This window comes from Ambystoma mexicanum, chromosome 3p (assembly GCF_040938575.1).
Source record: "Ambystoma mexicanum isolate Mex_15411 chromosome 3p, UKY_AmexF1_1, whole genome shotgun sequence".
NCBI classification, from domain to species: domain Eukaryota; kingdom Metazoa; phylum Chordata; class Amphibia; order Caudata; family Ambystomatidae; genus Ambystoma; species Ambystoma mexicanum.
This window is the reverse complement of record NC_090925.1, coordinates 1,251,808,097-1,251,826,319: the sequence shown is the minus strand read 5'-3', so window position 1 is coordinate 1,251,826,319 and position 18,223 is coordinate 1,251,808,097. Positions and strand designations below refer to the sequence as shown.

General features: G+C 45.9%; 1 protein-coding gene across 2 annotated transcripts in view; it reads left to right on the top strand.

Annotated features, from left to right (window-relative positions):
* The window catches only part of LOC138581414 (cytochrome P450 2D15-like), a 703,698-nt gene that overhangs the window by 132,160 nt on the left and 553,315 nt on the right, over nt 1-18,223 (top strand). For both annotated transcript variants that reach the window (XM_069652729.1, XM_069652730.1), the window contains exon 4: nt 14,595-14,755. In XM_069652729.1, the coding sequence (XP_069508830.1) occupies nt 14,595-14,755 (161 nt within the window). The remainder of the gene's footprint in view (nt 1-14,594; nt 14,756-18,223) is intronic.

Below are 18,223 nucleotides of genomic sequence, written 5' to 3'. Positions count from 1 at the left end.
CGTCGGAAGTCTCGTGGGTCTCCTTCTAGGAGTCGGTCTCGCCACTCCTCGGCCTCTTCGAGGCATTCTCGGAAGCACCAAGAGCAGTCATCTTCCAGGTCCTCTTCTGAGGACTCTGCCCGGCACGTCGCTTACCCCACCAGCCGTGCAACGCCAGAGGAATGGGCTTCCTTCGGGAAGAAAATGCTGGTGATTCTCGAGTCGCAGGATACTAAGCCCTCCGCGCCCCCGAGTGGGGTCGGCCGTGAGAGATCGAGAGACACTGCTCGCAAGAGTGGTCGGCACGAGTCACGGGAGAGGTCCCGTTCGGACAAGGGGACTCGTTCTCGACGTACCCGTTCCAGGTCCCGGTCCTCGACGCGTTTGAGACCGTGTGCACCTGTGATGTCTTCGAAGAAGACATCGACGCCTGAGGCGTCGAGGGCGTCGACAGGCTTTCTCGAGGCTCCGGCTCCGAGAAAGTCGTTGAAGTCGTCGAAGGACACGCTCGGAGCTCCGGCTTTGAGGACTGTGTCGACGCCGTCGATGCTGGCGGCGCTGCATCTGACGTCGACGCCGATCCTCTCGGCGCCGATGCCTGTTCTCTCGGCGCCGATTCACTCGACGCCTTTCGAGGCCGGGGTGTCGGAGGTACCCCGTGGCACGTGGGAACCCCCTAGAAAGGCTCTGGTTAAGAGCAAGCACTCTCGGGTGCCTTCTTTTCACCACCTGGAATATATTTTGGAGGTGGATGAGGATTCTGATGGCCTGGTTCCTAGTCAGGTTCCAGATGAGATGGTCTCGGGCCATAGTCAATTTGATGATTTGAGGCAGTCACTGCATGATGCCAGTGGACTGGACACCTCTCCGGAGGTGGAGTTTTGTAGGCCTGAGCCTGGCTCTCATGCCGATTCCTCCTACCGGCGCCTTATGGCTAGGGTCTCCGAGTACTTGGGATGGTCTGCTCCCCCAGGGGAGTTTGTGCAGGATGATCTCATGGACATCCCTGATGTTGGTCCCCCAACTGACCCGGTACTGCCGTTTCATATGGCTCTACAGAGAAGGGTGGCGGCGGCTTGGACTGCTCCGGAGAGTCTCCCGGCGGTGGGCAGGTCCTTGTCGCGAAAATACCATCCAGCCAGTAGCGACCCCTGCTACTTGACCAGGCACCCCACTCCGGAGAGTTTGGTGGTGCAGGCGGCCACGGCCCCGGCAAAGCAGGCGTCATACCCTACCATCCCTCCTGATAGGGACGACAAACGTTTTGATGGCTGAGCGAAGAAAGTGTTTTCTTCAGGTGGTATGGCGCTTCAGGCGGCCAACTCCATATGTGCCTTGTCTCATTTCACACACACTCTGTGGAACTGTGTTGCGTTAGCGGCTGAACATATTCCCGAAGGGGACGAACGGGATGGTTTCCTTGCTATGGTCCAGGATGGTAAGGATGCCATGTGTGAGTCCGTTCAGTCGGGTTTGTACATGGCTGAATGCGTCAGCAGGTCCATGGCGGCGAGCACCGTGATACGCAGGTTTGCGTGGTTGCGGAAGTCAGGGTTTGCTCCTGATGTGCAGTCCCGGCTCCTCAACATGCCCTTTGACGGTGAACACCTTTTTGGCAGCAAGGCTGACGAGAGCCTTGAGAGGTTGCAGACCTCCAAAGCTGCAGCGAAGTCGTTGGGCGCCGCAGTTCGCCAACCTCCGCCTTTTCGTTCTAGGGGACAGCAATGCAGGGGTGGTTCCTTTCGCTATTACTCGTCCTTCAGTAAAGCGAGAGGAGCTAGCAGTCAAAGAGGCCAACGCAGGGGTACCAGAGGTGGACGACAGGGTACCCGTGGTGCCAAGGCCGCTCGGGCAGTTGCCTCTCTGCCCTCAGGTAACGCCGCAGCCGCTACCACTCAGTCATGAGGCCATGTCCCATGGTTCGCCGGTTGGGGGAAGGATGCGCAGCATCTTGTAGAGTGACGTGCCATTACTTCAGGTGTGTGGGTTCTGGAGATCATAACCCACGGCTATTGTCTTCCCTTTCGGCAGCCTGGGGCAGTGTTTTCCTCCCCAGGTGAGGGCTCTTCACATTCAGCAGATGGTGCACAAGTTTCAGCATGCCCAGACGCTCCCAGCGTTCGAGTTCTTGAGGTTGCTCGGCCTCATGGCATCCTGCATTCTTATGGTGCCAGAGGCTCGCCTGCGGATGAGATCTTTGCAGTGGACACTCAAGATGCAGTGGTCGCAGTCCTCCGGCAGGATATCGGACCCGGTTCAGGTGCCGCCCTCGGTCGCCCAGGACCTTCTGTGGTGGGCCGTCAAAGGCAACTTGATGAAGGGGGCTCCGTTTTGGCTTCCCTGGCCGGAGGTGACGATCGTGATGGATGCATCCCTCATGGGATGGGGAGCTCATGCCAACGAGCTGACAGTCAGCGGTCGTTGGTCTCCGTCGGAGTCCAGACTCCAAATCAATCTGTTGGAGCTGAGGGCCGTCAGGCTAGCCCTGAAGGCTTTTCTGCCGACTGTGCGAGGAAAGAATGTCCTGCTCCTGACGGACAACACAGTGGCCATGCACTACCTCAACAAAAAGGAGGGGCAGGGTCACTTCCTCTGTGCAGGGAGGCGATGCAGCTCGAGTTCTGGGCCATCCAGCAGGAAGTTTCGATCTCGGCAGTTCATCTGGCCGGAGACGAAAACGTGACGGCGGACGCTCAGAGCAGGCAGAGCACGATCTCTCACGAGTGGGAGTTGGCTCAGGAGATTCTCCTGGAGATCTTCGCCCTTTGGGGGACCCCTCAAGTGGATCTCTTCGCCTCCAGTGTCAACCGGAAGTGCGAGAGGTTCTGCTCGCAGGAATTTCCTCCAAAAGGAGCCTTAGGAGATGCGTTCGTGATGGAGTGGTCATTCCCACTGCTGTACGCGTTTCCTCCAGTCCCCGTCATCCCGCAAGTGCTGCGGAGGTTATGGAAGTTCGGTTCCCGGATGATCCTCATTGCTCCGGCGTGGGCTCAGAGGACGTGGTACCCGGACCTTCTCGACTTGTCCATCTGTCCTCCACGTCATCTTCCCTACCGAGACGATCTGCTCTCACGGGAGGGGGGTCAGGTTCTCCATCCAGAGGTCAGATCCCTCAACCTTCCCGCTTGGCTTCTGAAAGGTTGAGGTATAAGGATTGGGACCTCCCTGAAGACGTGATGGAGGTGTTGCTCTCGGCCCGACGGCCAGCAACAAAGTCTCTGTACCGTTGCCATTGGCGTAAGTTCTGCGACTGGTGCAGAGTTCAGAATGTGGATCCTTTTGCATGTGACATCCCCATGGTTCTGTCCTTTTTACTTTCTTTGGCCCACAGGGGCTTGCAAGTGGGTACCATTAAAGGTTACCTGGCGGCGCTGTCCATCTTTAAGCGCTCGTCTGAAGAGTGTTCCTAATTTAAAAATCCCTTTAATTTCACAGTTTCTGAAAGGGCTCACTAATGTGTTCCCTCCGTCACCTTTTCTGTTGCCTGGTTGGGATTTGAACCTTGTTCTTAAGTTTCTTATGGGTGCTCCGTTTGAGCCTTTGCATTCTTGCCCTTTGAGACTGTTAACTCTTAAAACTGTGTTTTTGGTTGCGGTTACTTCCGCTCGCAGAGTGAGTGAGTTACAGGCACTTTCAGTTAAGCCACCCTTCACTGTGTTTCATAAGGACAGGGTTGTCCTTCGAGTTCGTCCTTCCTTTCTTCCGAAGGTGGTTTTGGAATTTCATTTGGGCCAAAAGGTTGTTCTTCCAGCATTCTATCCTCCTCCGCATCCTGGTAAGGAAGAGGAGAGGCTCCATAGGCTTGATCCTAGGAGAGCATTGAGCTTTTATATTTCACGCATGTCCCGGGTCAGAGTGGACGATCAACTCTTCATTGGTTACGCTGGAAAGCGTTTAGGAAAAGCTGTGACGAAACAGACTTTGTCTCGTTGGATTATTTTGGCTATCTCCGAGTGTTACCGCTTGGCAGGTAAGGACCCACCGGCTGGCTTGCGGGCCCATTCTACTAGGGGTATGGCTGCATCTACTGCCCTACAGAATGGGGTTCCTATTCGTAACATCTGTGATGCAGCCACCTGGGCTTCAGTACATACTTTTGTACGTCACTACTCCCTCGATTCCATCCGAGGACAGGATCTGGCCTTTGGCAAGGCAGTCCTTTATTCCGCAATTTGATTGGGCATGCTAAATTTGTGGTCTAAATTCTTTTCCCACCTCCTTGCTTGGTACTGCTTTGGGAGTCTGTCAAAGATATGGAATACGTCGGAGGACCCAATCCCCTCAAAGAACAAGTTACTCTCTTACCTGGTAACGTTCTTTCGATGGGATGGTCTGACGACGTATTCCATATCGCTCCCTCCCTATCTTCCCTGCTGCAGAATTACTTATGCGATTGGAGCTTATGTTTCCGCAAGGCCTTGTGTGTCTGACTGGTAGGAGACTGGTGTCACACGTTCTGGGGGAAAAAACTACAACTGAGGCTGCGGACGTCGTGCGTCCTACTTATCACATCGGGTGACGTCGGCCGTCGGAGGAGGTACTCGGGGACAGCGCATCGACGTCATCGACTCAGGACACAGATGCCGAAAATTTTCCGAAGCAGCACAACTGTGGTGATTACTGTCAAAGATATGGAATACGTCGTCGGACCATCCCATCGAAAGAACGTTACCAGGTAAGAGAGGAACTTGTTCTTGTGGCGAGTCAAATGACCCGCCTCCTGCATTCTGCACACTCGCCAAGTTTTTTCAGGCAGTGCTTGTCGGCGCTTGTGGTCCGACAATCCGCTGGTCAGGAAGTGCAAGAAAATAATCCACTATATGAAAGCCGACTGGAAGGTGAGGGCGGTGGTCAGAATGACTGCTAACCCTGTACCACGGATGTAGCACAGCACAGGCTCAGATGGACACTATGGGTCTTTTGAGGACCGTGGATTACCATCAACCAGCCGCCAGCCAAAACAGCCGAAAACAGTGTTCACCAGAAGCCCTTCACTCTACAACGGGCTTAACGCTGCAAGGGCATTGCAGAAGTTCTTTTGTGGGCTTCTTCCTGGATGGGCAGAGCCTAAATCCTTAAGGCTGTGGTGGCAGTAGACAAGAGAAATAGAGCGTCGGCTGTATAATGGGCTCCACGGGACACAGCCGAAAACAGTGTTCACCAGACGCCCTTCACTCCACAACGGGCTTAACGCTGCAAGGGCGTTGCAGAAGTTCTTTTGTGGGCTACTTCCTGGATGGGCAGAGCCTAAATCCTTAAGGCTGCAGTAGCAGTAGCCGAGAGAAATAGAGTGTCGGTGGTATAATGGGCTCCACAGGACACGGGACAGAGCCGAAAACGGTGTTCACCAGACGCCCTTCACTCCACAACGGGTTTTTATAGCATTACAATGACCAGAATGCTATATTGATGCTTCTAAATTATTTTGGGAGTCTACCACACCATGTGAGCGCACCCTTAACGCTTTGGTTCCTGATGTTCCTCGCATGCCACGTCGACACTTGCAAAATGGCTGACTGCATATATACGTCGCCCTAGCAACCTCACGTTGTACCCCCGGCAAGACGTGAGGCTTACTGTTCCTGCCCCGCCGGTCCCTGGACTTAACATCTACTATGCCAGGTATTGTCATTCTTCACAAGCGGGTGAATTCTACACTAAATCACGGCCTGCCAGTCACCGGGATACGTTAGTTAAATGCTGCTCCACTCAGTCACCCTGTCACCCCCGGGCACATAGGGAGACACTTTCCAGCACCGGCACTCCTCCACGGCAAGCAGAGCCATTTGCTTCTGCATTGTTTGGCGCATTTATTAATTAAAAACAGATCACACTTTGCATCCGTGATCTTGAGCCATCATTCCTTACAGCTACCATTTGTTACACTCAGGACCCGGATTATGATGTTGAAGTGACATAATTTTCCATTTATCCACAGTCCTTTGGTTGAATTTCTACTATCAACTTTAACCCACTGCCTCCAACCTCGCAGGAGCGCCGGTCATTTTTTTAGCATAATTTTTTGAATGCCGGTAAGAGCCAATGATATTATTTTTGCACCCAAGTGCCACTCACTACTATATTAGAGATGCACTCTTGACACACTTTCCTTGTTACAGCGATCTATCACGCACGTGACCTATTCCGGAACTAACCAACCAGCCCTTAATTGATGAATTGACAGAATGTTAGCCATCGTGCTACCTCTTACGATAAGATCCGTAATCATTAGAGTCTCTCTTTGAGAGTCCAGCATTGAATGCACTATAAATTGTTTTTTACTTCCTGGAACCCCACACACTTCTGACTCCTTTCTCTGTCTATTATATTGACAGATCACATAGGACCTTTCTTTCCACCAATTTTCTCCGTGCTGATGAAGGCCGTCGAAGTTACAGCCACACACGAACAGCTTTGAAGCCGAAACAAAGTTGTGTAGACCTTTTTCCATGTCGCATCATCTCCACACATGAAGTATTTAATGCACTGTAATTGCATTAGTCTCCCCATGGTATCCTCCACAAGGGATCATCAAGATTGTAATTGCTACTAAAACATGTCCAAAAGGAGTCATTTTGGCACATGTATTTATATGTTGTTGTATGTACCTTGTATATATTTTATTGAATGTCCTATGTTCTCTCTATGTATATGTAACATATGCTCTGCTGCATTAAATTTAAATCACATGCAGTAGTCGTTGCCACTATTTATACGTAGCCTGACTGTCAGAAGTAGTGTTTCTCCCTTTTGTGTTGTGGATTCCACATCACCCCGAGCCAAGACACCTAGGATCCTAGTGTTTTTCGCCATTGAACTGTTCGGAGTGTGTTTTAAAAACTGTTCAATGCATTTGAAATAGCAGGACCCTCTGTTTCTGCCTTTTGCTCTCTCCGATCTTTACACAGTGCCAAGAAGTCTCATTTGATGCTGCTGAACCAACCATAACAGCAAAGAAGGTACTTTTGACTGCTAACCTATTGGTCCATTCTTGGGCCCTGGAGACTGGTTAGGTCACTTTGAACCCTTTTTGCTCAAAGTATGTATCCCTTTTCAAGAACTTTGTTGCTTTTGCTTGCCCCTGATTCATTACCCATTGTGCTACATCTACTAGCTTTTCTTAATCTGTGTTCTTTCCTCAGGGCTGGGTCTTGTGTAGTATTTTTCTAGTTAGTTATTATTGCACATGGTGTGTTTAATTAAATCTATATTAATGAAAGTCAAAATTTGTTTGTGGGTTTGTGGCCTGGCGAAGCGTTGTTCCTTATACCATTCCACACTGTTTAACCAATCTGCACCAAATTTTGCATAGTTAACTTTTAGGACCCTCTGAACATTATTGACTACATGACATTTGGACACCCCACCTCTTTCCCTGTATTTCAGTAAAAGTCCAAATTTGTAGGTTTGTGGCTTGGCGAAGCGTTGTTCCTAATACAATCCCACACCGTATCACCAATGTTTTCATGCATTACTGGCTATATGACATTTGGACACCGCAAACCATTCTCTGGATTTCAGCACCCTCACACATGAGATGGTTGCCTGAAATCGGCGAAACATCAATGGGGTTGAAAACCACGTTTCAGGGCCCTAAAATGCACGGTTTCCAAGATATTTGCAGTGCACTACAACTAACTGCACCATGCCAGGGTGGGGCAACAGGTGGGGCGAGAGCATAGAACGCCCCAGTATGCAGCAGTACACCAACTCTCACCTCCCCCCAATGTCTGCTCCGGTGTATCTCCGCCAGCCACACATGCCCATTCTCAGTACAGTTTACTTCAGGGTGCAAAGCAAATCAAGCGATAAACAAATCGGAACAGTGTGGGCTACACTGACTCACTGGACAGAATTTCTCCAAAACCAAGCTGCGCTTCAGCAGAAACAGCAAAATGGTTGCGCTGGTTCCAGTGAGCACCAGGGCCTCAAAACTGCGTTTTGCAGAAACAAGAAGATGCCTGCACCATCTTGTCAAGCACATATTGGGTAGGATGGAACAAGGGGACACACTGAGGAAGCTTGCCCATGTGTTCTTACATGTACAAAAGAAATAGTGATAAAGCAGCACTGCTGTGCTGAAAGCCCAATGTCCCCATTGGAAAAAAAGGAAGCATTTCACCTGATGCTTCTCTGATGCTATTTTCATCTGTTCTTCCTCAAGCTACTGTTATTAATAAGGCCCTGCCATGCCCATTCCTATCCCCATTGTGCTTCAGCAAAACCAAACATGACCCTTGAATGACAGGCTCTGTCAAACCAAATCTGAGAAAAATCATCATGGAAACTTTTACCAAGCAGGGGAAGCATGTTCATTTTTACAAAGTATCAAAGATTAGTAGTTCAAAGAAACTCCAGCTATCTGGGCTATGAAAATTTCTGTGCTTCTGTACTTTAAATAAACTACTGCCCGCAAGAAAATAACTATGGCTGCAAAACATTGTGGGAATACAGATGGAAAGTCAAATAGAATTTAAAAGGCAAAGTGCTAGCAGCTTGAACCACATGTTTAAAATGGGCTTTGCAAACTTAAGAACAAAAAAATGCCTGTTTTAAAGAAAGGTAACATGTTGAATGAAAGCTTGTCTGTGCCTAGCAATGAAGAAGGGGTTGGCTGCTGGGAAACACACATGGACTGTCTATTCAACAGGCTTGTTTTTGTTTTGATTCAGGACCAAATAAAAGAAAATAAAGGTTTTAAACTGCCTTGGCTAGATTGTGCAAGCTTCCAAATACAGGTTATTCCAGTTGGCAGAGCTAAGGCTTCCCCCAAGAAGGGGAACCACCATAAACTCTCAGTAGATACTAACACCTCAGTGATAATTACTAGGTTGGACAGAATCTGGTTTGGGCTGGACCCTCTGACAACGGAACTCCCAGGACAAGGAAGTGTGAAGTGGGGAAGGGGCAATAAACCTTCAATCAAACTGGGAAACCCCCATTTTACTCTGGAGGAAATGACAGTTGGTGGCAGCTGAAGAAAATAAAATGGTCCAGTGACAGACAAAGGACTGCTATTTGCTTCCAAAGACTATTTATTTATAAAAATGTAAAGACTTAGATCTCTGCAGCAGGACTTTGTAAAAATGTGAGAATTTCGCAGTTTAAATGTCATTCTGTGGTTTATAATTTGAGACATTGTAGAATTCACTGACACCTTGGGAATATAAATGGCAAAGAATTGGGGATTATAAGGACAGTATTCATGATGCCATTGCAAATTTTAATACTTACATCCCTTATGATAATCCAAACACGTGTATAAAGTTACCAAATTTTAGGCAGAATCTTTCATACTCAAAATTTCCAAAAAGTATTAGAAGGGCGAAACAATGTCTCACAGAGTGCAGGGTTGGACTTCAATGGTTTGCATAATATAGGTAACCTGTTTAGATAATTTGCTAAGAGACTTCAACTGTATAAATGTACCTTTTGTGGCAAAATCAGATTTTAGCTAAAGTAACTGAGGGAGGTTTTGTAAAACTCACATCATAAATCTGACATTCTACCTTGAAATCCAACCAGTTGAGTGTGAGGCGGGGACTAGCACCCCTGACCAATCCAGTCGATTAGAGGTGTGCCTAGTAAAGCCTGCCCAGCCATATACTGATGTCACTATGCATTATAAATAAAAGTCCCTGACAAGAATCTAGACAGACACTCTTCCTGCTGCATTACTGATCTACATCCATCTTGCTGATCCCAACTACAAGGCCTAAGCATTGCTGACCCTTCCAGCAAGGCCTCCATTCTGAAATCCCACTGAAATCCCAAATAACCAAAGGGGAAAGCTGTGGTCTTCTTTTGGGAAGCATCCTGAACCAGCCTGGCGTGCTGCCCATTACCTGCATGCTCACTGCAATCCTGCCATTCAGCTGTCCTTTTCCCTGAGAATTACCATCAATTGACCCAAATTGCTCAGCTGTTTGCTACCCACTGACCAGACCTTGCCCAGCTGTCTTGTGCCAGGCGCGCCAGCCGTGTGGTGACCAGAACCTGTTCACTGTCCAAAAATCCCAAAACTAGAAAGTGGACTGTGAGTATAATCCCTACCCCTTAGAAATACTAGCCTATCTTAGTCATATTTCGAGTGATCGGACTGGTTTCCGCCAGGGTTGGGCGCTGGGGTGACAGGGTTGAACTCGAGAATCAACCTTGGATCTTACTGTGTCCATCTTTGGTGGTCTAGTCCGACTACTCTAGTTTAAAGTAAAACTGTTCTTGTCACAACTGATTTCCTTTCCTATTTCACAGCTTCATTTCACTCAAAGCTCATAACTCATCCAGTTTCATAGCTAGAGACCTATTTTCAACTCTATAGTGTCACTGTGATATATATCTACCCGCCAGCCCAACACTGCACTCCAAATCAGAGTATTTCACCCGTTTTATTAAAAACCGTTTTGCAATTTTCTCAATTCCCGCTTTAAATCTTCCCACGTGTCATTTGGCTGCTGCATGCTCTAAACTTTCCACTAATTTTCGAATTGTATGCCTTTTGCTGATCCATTGCCTTGTGATTGCCAGTGATATAACATACATGCTATTGTGATCAAACATATGTATATTATAATTTAACTACACATTAATTAATTATTTGCCATTTCCGAGTGTTATTTTAGGCCTTTGTTAAGGGTTTTTACCTCTTATTCTGTGAGGGAAGGTCAGATATTTCTTCTGTCTTCTGCCTCTTATTCCTGATTACCTGTTGCTTCTTTCTATCCACTCAGAATTCGATTATTTGTGGGTTGAGGGAACATTGCAGTGGGAAACCTTAACTTGCGTGCTATCTAGGAGAAGGGTAACCAAGTGTCTTGATTCCAATTTCATTGTAATTATCACCCCATTGGTGATTGCTGCCCCATATTAAAATTGTTTGATTTCTTTTGAATTTAAAAAAGTAAATATTATATTTTCACCAACCAACCTGGTTCATGGTCCATTGTGACCCGGGGTATTTGCAAGGGGGGTGGGATAAGAGTTGTGAACCATCTCAAATTGAATCTGCATAAAATAAGGAGAAAGGCATCTCAGTCGTGCGCTACATACTAGGCCGAGACCAAGGTGTGTGTCGCCAGATTGAAATCCTTAACAACAGCAACCTACAGGATCCTTGATTTTCAACAATTGATGAGTGTTATCATGTCTCTCTACAGAACCCTTTTGCTAGTTGTATATATTTTTATATTACCTTCATTTTATATAACCTTCATTTGACATTCCTTTATTTTGGACTGTTCTACTTCCCTGTTACGGTTGCTACTGAACCATATTGACACCCTTCTTGAGAGCATAGCCACCCCTTGGCCCACGTTACAACAAAAGGCGAAGAAGGCATATTTCTCAACTGTCCTTTGTTTCTAAATTGAAGTTGCCTAAATAAGAAAAATTGAGGAAATTCCAAAATTATACAGAAAAATAACTCAGCAACCAAGAACAGGGTGAGTCCGAACTTTTCTGAAACAATACATTTGTTTGCCATGAAAGATCCTGATACAACTGTTAGGATAAAATGAATTATGGACACACAAACAGACCTTAATATCTTTTTCTCTATTTTCTTTAATTTCTCCTGTCAGAAATCACTCTTTCTCCTGATGAACCATTGATACACTCAATAGGGAAACACGTGTCGAGTAGAGTATTTTCTGTGGAATATTATTTGGAGCATTATTTGAAAGCAATTAATATCATTTGAGAGCGAAACAAATGAAATGGTGTGATGCTAACACCAGAAACCAATCAAATTTGTATGAACAAGAATAAAATGATCATTAAAGGTTTGATGTTAACACCAAGAAAAATATGATGTGAAACAAATAATCAATTAAAACATCATTTTTCACCTTCTACATGGAATGAAGTTTTTTTTATTTACTATTTTTTCTAACAAGAACATAACCTTTTTGAAAGCACATTTGACTCACCAATCAAGCATTTTACAATTTAGGTTTGGCTCATTTGAGTAACCTCCATCCCATCTCAAAAAAAGTTTTTTGTGCATATCTCTCAACTGTGCCTTCTTTACCTTTATGATTGTGTTGGCTCTTGGTTTGTTGAAGTGTGAAGGCTGAGTGGGCATTTTAGCCTCTGCTCATCCTTGTACTTCTGCAGGACAGAAGTCAATTTGTCACAACCAGGATTTGCTGTCCACTAGAGATGTGTATATTGCTAGTGAACGCTCCCTTCCTCATAGTGCTCTGCAATGCTCCTAACCAGAATGCAAAAATTGAGCCATGTGCAGTACCAGTTCAGACTCTAGGTTACTGAGCACTACACTGGGATAATTCAAAAGTACCTATTGTACCTGTTGATTGCGTTGTATCCCACATTTGACAGCTGCTCATACCTGTGATGTGATTCGAATCAGAACATCTGATCAACTTTTCTTGAATATAACCAGATAAGACCCATTTGTGAGCATTTGAAGTTTTCTATATTCATTTGTTGCCTGGTCCTGCATGCAACTTGCATCTAGTGCCTTTATAAACCTGCTTGCAAGGTTTCACTTTGAATGCCTGCAAGTAATTCATGCAAACATGTCCTTCACAATCTTTAAAGTAGAGTGTGCAGCACCACATGCACCATTTGCATCACCATGTGCAACACTTGCATGCGCGTATGGGACTTTGTGTTCGGTCGTCGTCCAAGAGTCGATAACCCAATACATGTCCCCCAGGATCGTGAACGTGTCAGAGCATTCAATGTGCTGCCTATATATACTTGGATATTTAACACATCATGAAGTGCGCACAGAATTAGGCCTTCAGACCAACGGGAGGATAAATAGGAATTGATTATTAACTGTGCTTAGTAGAGTATATGTGGAAATTGCTGTCAGATTAAAAGCAGTCATTTGCTCTTGTTGTGACGTCAAAGTCCACTCTGGCACAGCCCTAGTCAATGTGTCCTGCTGTGTTACAACAATTGAAAGAATGGATCCTGGCAGTTGACCATTTTTAATGACAGATATGTCTTTCCGATTTCCTCCAATCACATCTGTGATAGCATCACACAGGGGGTATATCCCTTGTTGCAGTGCGTGCACATTAGTCCACTTTGTTCAGCTTTTGTAAGATGGCATCACTTTCTGCTCTCTTTATGGGCACCTTTGCCTGTGCCCAGCTGTGCTTAGAACATTTGCCCACATGGCAGTGTGCTGTGGAAGTGGATGTTCTAAAGCTATCTACCCTCTTAACATGCCTGATGTGTATGTGCTTTAGAAGTGTGGCTGTTCTTGTATTCGCTGTCCAATTACCTTCCCCACCCCACATATCTATGGTGTCTATCACATCACTAAAGGGTGAGTTCAGGATCATGCCTGGACAAGCTTCTATCCTACAATGTTAAACCCATTTATCTGCCCAACCGTGGAGTTGATAAGGGTGTTACGTGGCTAGTTTGCTCTGTGGGTTTGGAAGACGTGCATATAATCAACTTAATGTTACCTTCATTAATCTTGGGTGTTGCACATCTATAAAATAGCTCTCAGCTGATGATGTTATGAACTTTATTGACCCCTTTCAATGTTCTCATCGATCTGGCTGCTATTTGCATATGACTAACACATATATAACTATATAACTTCTCACCTGCCCACTGGCAGCATAGATTGATTTTTTCAGATAGGATAGGTGGCAGATACGTACCTGGAGGGCCTCTGCATGGAAGTGCATTGGGGCAGTTACAATTATTGAGCCATGCTTGTTATACATTTTCTTCAAGGACAATGTACCGGAGGTTTCTAACGGTTCTTCTGTAATTCTGAAAAGTAAATCAAGGTGGACCATCATGTCAAAGATGGCACTGTGCTTTAGGGGGACCAGCACAACAAGCTTGCCATGGACACTAGAACATATTCTGATCCTTGCTGTGATAAAAATTGAGAACTGTCATAAAAAAAACAGGAAAATGGTGCTTCTAGCATAAATGTGTAGCATTAGATCAAAAACAACACGCATTCTCATCTCTGCATGCTTTAACATCAACTGTGATCAGTGGAGACAAACATGAGGTGATGATGGTGTGGAGGTTGGGTTGTAACCGGGATGGGTTACATCACTGAGTACACTCCAGTAACGACCTAGCATAAACAATTAAAGGTGGTGGGGAAAAATGTATCAGCCATGAGGGAGGAGGATGATTGTGGGTGAGTGGGCTGGATGACGGTGGTGGAGACTTGGCAAGGATGGAAGCAGAGATGATATACTGATGATATAATACAAAGATGTGGCTGAGTTCATGGCAGTACAGTGGGCAAGAGAGGATTCCTTGTAATCGAGGAGAGTTGCGCAGCCGGTCTTATGCCCGCAGCATAGGTGCAGTCACGTACCTGCCTTCTTTTGCTGGATTAGCGAGGAGATTCATGGTTGGGCGTGAGACCTAAAGGGATTGAAGGAGAGATGATGTTTTACAGAGAAAGACCCAACTAATCCGCTAATGGCAAAGGCCTATTTAATAGTGTTGGTGCTCAGAGCTTGTAGGGGATACCTGACTTCAGATGGAATTTGCATGATTAATACTGTTCATACGACTATTGTATTAGTTCAAGCCCTGACCGTAACTCTGTAGATTCATAATTAATGTCCGTTTGTCTCTCAATTGTATCTTCACAGGCCATCCGTTTGACCCACATTTTCTTGTAAACAATGCGGTGGCCAATGTAATCTGCTCAATCATATTTGGAGATCGCTTTGAGTACACTGATAAGAAATTTCAGAAGTTGCTTCATCTCCTTGAAGAGGGTTTGAAGACTGGCGGTGGACTGCTCCCTCAGGTAGGCTGGACACATGGTGAAGGCTTGTACTACAGCCCCTTACCTTATTGAGGTGCTGGCTGGGGAGAGTGAATGAGCCCCACCACACATTGACCTCTTCTTGCCTTGTGCAGGATCCCAAAAACTACGACCGCTTTAAGAGCACCAACCACTCTCCTACCTGGTGCCGGGCCCAGGTGCATTCTTACCCACATAACATTCCAACAACTCCTATATGTATTAGAAGGGGCTGGGCAATGTCATATGGCATTACTACAATGCGCAATGGCGGAACCTGACATTAGATGGTTATATCGGATCTAGCCCCTCTAATTGCAGAGGTCTTTTTGCTGCATTTTCTGCAACATTATTTAAGTGGGGGGTTTAGGGATTGAAAAAAAATATATTTTTAATTGTGTGTGGGGTGGGGGATAGAAGTGAGGAGGTTTGGGAGGGAGGTGTGAGGGGCTTGCCCCCATAAAAAGAATGCAGTGAAAAATGCAGAAGGAGAGGAATCCAGCCCATATTGTCATGGGGGTCTTTTTTCTGCCTTTTTCACGTCTTTGCGTTGAGCCTATTCTTAGACTGTGATTGCTGTACTAAGGCATATAAAGCTCTATTGGATATATATGTGATGTAGACCTAACAGAGCACTCAAGCTACAAGCGCAGTTCGACACCTCTATCTACAAGTAAGAGGGTGACGTTGGATATTTACTTGTAGTGCCTAGGGGTTTCTCATTTAAAACGTATGTATTACTATATATAATACAGGATCAGGATGAATTCACTTACAAGGGAGAAAGGACACGTCTAAAGAAGCACCGGTCCATTCTGGATGCCCTAATCTAATTTGCTGTCTCAGGGTTATAGTGCCCAGCTCACTACATTAATTCTCCTACATGCATGTACTGCTCTCCCCATCTTTCGGGAGACCCAGTGATTTAATTGCAGAATATTCATCATACACATTTTTGATTGAAAAATATTCATTGCCATATACAATTTATAATTTATAAAAAGGAACATCTAGTTAGTGTGGGAAAGGTTTGGGTATAATTGACAGAGAAAAAAAATTGGTCGAAAACAAAAGTTCGAAAAAAACAGACCGCATGCAACATCATGTCGTATGTTGCATGCGGTCAGCTTTGCGGGTTTTGGGAAAAAGTTTCTTCCCCACTCCTCACTTACCTGTTATCTCGCCACCTGGTCCACTTCAGCCCTACAGCGCCAGATCCGTCCCTCAAACGCGGGTCGGATCAGACACTGCAGGGTCCTTTTTTGTTTTTCTTTTTTTCGGTCCCCCGCTTCCAATATTGAGGAAGCGGGGGACACCCCCGCAACCGCCAAAGGATAATAAATGGCATACATATGGAGCAGGGGACACCCCCCGCAACCCCTGCACCCTATGTTCGGCAAGTATTAGCCTATTTGATCGGTTTTATTCGCTCGAATGTTACTGGCCAAATTCGGTCAAGTGTAACATTCGGTCAAATAAAACCGAACAAATATACTAATACTGTGGGAAAGGGGCTAATGTTATTTTGGGGTTGGGGTAAATAGGCAGTTGTGGGGGGTTTTCCCCGCATTTTTCTGCTGCTTTGTTATTAAAAATAGCGAACATACAAAATGAAACATTTGGGGATGGTAAAACCCCCATGTGAAGCCCAGATATTTTCACCCTCTTGGATTAAAAATACATTTTGAAACACTCCTACCAGTCCCAGATCTTCTAGAATCGGGTCACCCTCCTTATCGAATGATGATGCCTTTGGACACACTCTTACCAGCAAGTATTTCTTCTCCCCTTCTTAAGGTTTTTGCCAGCGTCTGATATTCTGACATACCAGCCGCACTTTCTGGACCAATGCCCTTTCTGATCAGTCTCTGGCTATTTCCCGGGTCTCAGATGTAGGATACTGGGATTCAATATGGGGCTCTGGCGCTTCCCTTGTGGCTCTGTCTCGCTCCCTCTTTGCTCCTGGTCGCTAGCCCAGTATGTGTCACTTCCTGCAGCGCACTCTGGCTTCTATAGTACACCTTCCCAACTCTTTCCGCGATTGCCTCTACCCTTGCTCCGTGTTGGCTTTTTCATGTGTATTGGTTCTTTCCCTTAGGTGCATCAGCTGGGTGTGCTTGTTTCTTTCCCTTTCATGATTTTGCTTTAAATATTTTCTTCCTGGTTACTGCTGAGTGTTTGAAATCCCTGATCTGCCATTTTAAGGCCTGTTCGGCCTCACAGAGCTCTGCCTGCATCTGTGAGTGTACCAGACGATGTCCCTAAATGTTGCCTTTTAGGTTTCCTTCTCACAGATGGGAAAGTGGGAATGAACAGGCATTATGCCAAACAGGTAACTCTTTGTCTAACATTTTCCTTAAATCAATGGCATAGGTGCCCTGAGGGACTGTTGGATTTGTGGAATTATTTGTGTGGGACCCAAAGGGACTTGTTCCCTTCTACTCCTAATACCATGGCTGAATGGAAGGAGTTGTAAACCATCTACCTCTGAACTCGAGACATTATTACCTGGGACATAAATGATATCTCTGGGGAATTTCTTTTATACCATCTTCAGGCAGCTCTTCATAGAGTTGGTTGGTGTCTCTGGTCCCCAGAGCCTTCTTATGTCCCAGAGAAAGGTCAGTTAATTTGACTTCATCACAGAACTCTCCCCTTTGTTTCCAGCCCCAATGTCGTGACGATGTGGGCTTAAACAATCGACATTAAACTGAATCTTACCTCCTCCATGTTCAACTGTAAAGGCATTGGGTTAAAGACTTAGGCTCCACCTACTTACCTGGACATTGCTATCCTTATTATGACCCAGCCAGTCTGGGGTGAATAATCATTGACGAGGCAACATTTTCACATATACCAGATAAATATTTGCGGAGGTCTGTTGCTCACTTCATGGCTGAGTGCACAAGCTAAGTAATCATATATTTTATTTCCTGTGGAAGGAATACTGTTCTAGTATACAGCATTGTTGTGAAAGCCCTTGCCTCTCCTGGGCAAGGACCATCCCCAAGCTGATATGTCAAGCGGGTTTGAAGGATGAACAGCCTTTAGAATGGCTTTATGTGCAGTGGAGGATTACAAAGAGAATAATTTAACAAAGAGAATAATTTAAAGATGAAAATGTCTGGATTTCTTGGGGTTACATTTCATTCCAGAGGGTTGATTATTCCCAATTTCTCTGTGTGGGTCTGCAGCAGTGGGAAAAAGAAGGTAATGAATTTACAGTAATATACTAATAAAACTGAAGTACTTTTTGTCATGGGACAAGTTGTTTATTGTTCAAATTTTACTTTCTATTCCTAAAGCCAGACCACTTCTTCTTCTGACCTAAATATTTCACTGCTGTCTAGCCAGGATGTCTGTGAGTGGCCTGGTGTATACATTGAGAAGTCCCAGGGTGACGGTGGATCCTTGAAGCACCCACATGGGAAGGTGATGATTTTAGAGATTAACTGGCCACATACAACCCGA